The 2130-nt window shown below is 63.5% G+C and overlaps 1 protein-coding gene across 1 annotated transcript in view; it reads right to left on the bottom strand.

The window, feature by feature from the left end:
- NPEPL1 (aminopeptidase like 1) overlaps positions 1 to 2130 on the bottom strand; it is an 18617-nt gene that overhangs the window by 14339 nt on the left and 2148 nt on the right. The window contains exons 2-3 of the mRNA XM_023741427.1: positions 1425 to 1610; positions 782 to 952 (exon numbers count right to left, since the gene is read on the bottom strand). Coding sequence (XP_023597195.1) covers positions 782 to 952; positions 1425 to 1610 — 357 coding nt within the window. The remainder of the gene's footprint in view (positions 1 to 781; positions 953 to 1424; positions 1611 to 2130) is intronic.

Genomic DNA, 2130 nt, shown 5'->3' on the forward strand with positions numbered 1-2130 from the left:
TGCTGGGTCTGAGCCCCTCACCCTGCTCCGCCACACTCCTGCTGGGTCTGAGCCCCTCACCCTGCTCCGCCGCACTCCTGCTGGGTCTGAGCCCCGGCCCCTCACCGGAGCTCAGTCAGAGCTCAGCAGTCACTCTCGTTGCCCCCAGCTCCCAGGAAGGAGCAGTGTTGAAGGGAGAGCCACGTGGCTGTAACAGGAGCACACGCAGGGCCAAGTTCATCATCGCCTCTCCCAGCTCAGGCTGGGGGCCCCGCGCACCCTGGTCTGGTCGCAAGAGGGCCTCTCCTGCCCGAGGTAATGCCACTCAACCCTCAAAAACAGAGACAGGGACCTGACAGCTCAGATATGAAACGCGCCGGGTGCCCCAGCAGGTAGGGACGCCCCTCGTCACCGGCTCCCCATGGGGATGAAGTCCCCTCCAGGACCACAGACCCACTGTCCTTCTCTGACTGGAGAAGACTGTCTCCCAGGAGGCCTGGAGGCTTCCTGTCGCAGCCCCAGCCAGGCACGGAGAGGGAAAAGGGCAGCTCTGAGGGGGCGCCCCACCTCGCCACACCCCAGCTTCCTCATCACAAAGCAGCATCATTCATTCACTTGTCCTGTCCACCGCTGCGTGCGTACCCAGTGTGCACTGGGCCCCGCGCCACCTGCCAAGTCCAGCTGAGCATTACAACACATCCCCCAGTCCACGCCACCAGGGGAGGCAGGAGAGGCCACAGGCCTGCGGAAGGGACGACGGGTGGACAGGGGTGAGGGAAGGGAGAGGCCCAGGGACACCCACTTGCAGAGTGGACACCTCCACGGGCCCGTTGTCTTGTCCCACCAGGAAGAACTCCACCGTGACGGTCTTCTTCTCCGTGCGCCGGGCGGCACCCGAGCGGTGGGTGAACAGCGGGAAGGCCCGGGCCAGGGCGCAGGCCGAGGCAAAGACATCAGACCTCTCACACACCATCTGCGGCACAGGGGCAGAAGCCGGGCTGTGACTGCGGCCCAACAGGAGGCAAACCCGCCACAGCGGGGCTGGGGAGCGTGGGTCAGGCCTGGGCAGGCGTCCCACAAACGCATGAAGTCAGCCCACCCCTCAGGTGCCTGCCTGGAACCACAGAACAACCAGGGACACCATCTCGTGGATGACAAAGAAAACGGCCACCAGATGTATTTCCGGCCTTATAAGGCCAAAAGGGGACCTCGAGGGATGAACACTAGGCAGGGGCTGAGGAAATCTGAGTCAGGGTCTCAGACCTGGGGTCAATCATCTGCTCTCCAGACCTGAGTTTCCCTGCAGGGGTGACAGTATCTGAGGTTGCAGCTGTACAGTCCACCGTGGAGGAGACAGGCCTTGGAGGTACACAAGACACATGCTTGCTGCCCTGCCACCTCTGTCACCACGGCCAGTGGCACACACAGGCCAAGCGGGCACTCACCAGAATGCGCCGATGGGTCCCCGGGGGCAGGCAGGTCCGTACCAGCCTGGTGACGAAGTGTGCGGCCGAGGGGCTGTTGTGCCGACTCACCCTGGAGGGCAGGGCGGCCACGGTGGCACAGTTGAGGTACAGGGGACAGCTGTCGGTGGGGTTGGGGTTGAGCGTGCTGAGAGCAGCCTGCCAGAGCTAGGATCAGAAGGGGAGAGACAAGAGGCAGACAGGGGCTTCACACGGGCCGCGTGCTGGACAGTGTCCCTGCATGTGGGCCCACACATCTGAAAGGCGCTGTGCAGCTCCCGGCAGCATGCTCAGAGGAGCCGTAATTAAGGCGGTGTGTGTGCTAGAGATGAGTGTGTGTGTGTCTCTGCTGGCACCCCTCCACCCAGGTGAGATTAGGCCGTGGGGATTTAAAAGGCCAGTGTGGGGGACCACTTTGCTTCACACACTTTACACAGTGAGCTGCGTGGGACGTAGCCAGCTTGCACTGAACAGGGGGCCAGGTGCCCCTAAGGAAGGGCAGGCAGAAGCGCCCCAGGAAGGCCTGGATGGCAAGTGGAAGCCCCTCAAAGCCCTTGGAAAGCGGATCTTTAGGGGACTCGGGTCACATCTCCCCGCCTTGCTCCACAGGTGTTACGAGGGCCGGCAGAGGCACGGTGGGTGGGGTTCTGGGTGACACGGCAGGAGCGCCCTGGGCGCTCTGAGCGCT

The sequence above is a fragment of the Trichechus manatus genome, unplaced genomic scaffold (genome assembly GCF_000243295.1).
Source record: "Trichechus manatus latirostris isolate Lorelei unplaced genomic scaffold, TriManLat1.0 scaffold00008, whole genome shotgun sequence".
Taxonomy (NCBI): domain Eukaryota; kingdom Metazoa; phylum Chordata; class Mammalia; order Sirenia; family Trichechidae; genus Trichechus; species Trichechus manatus.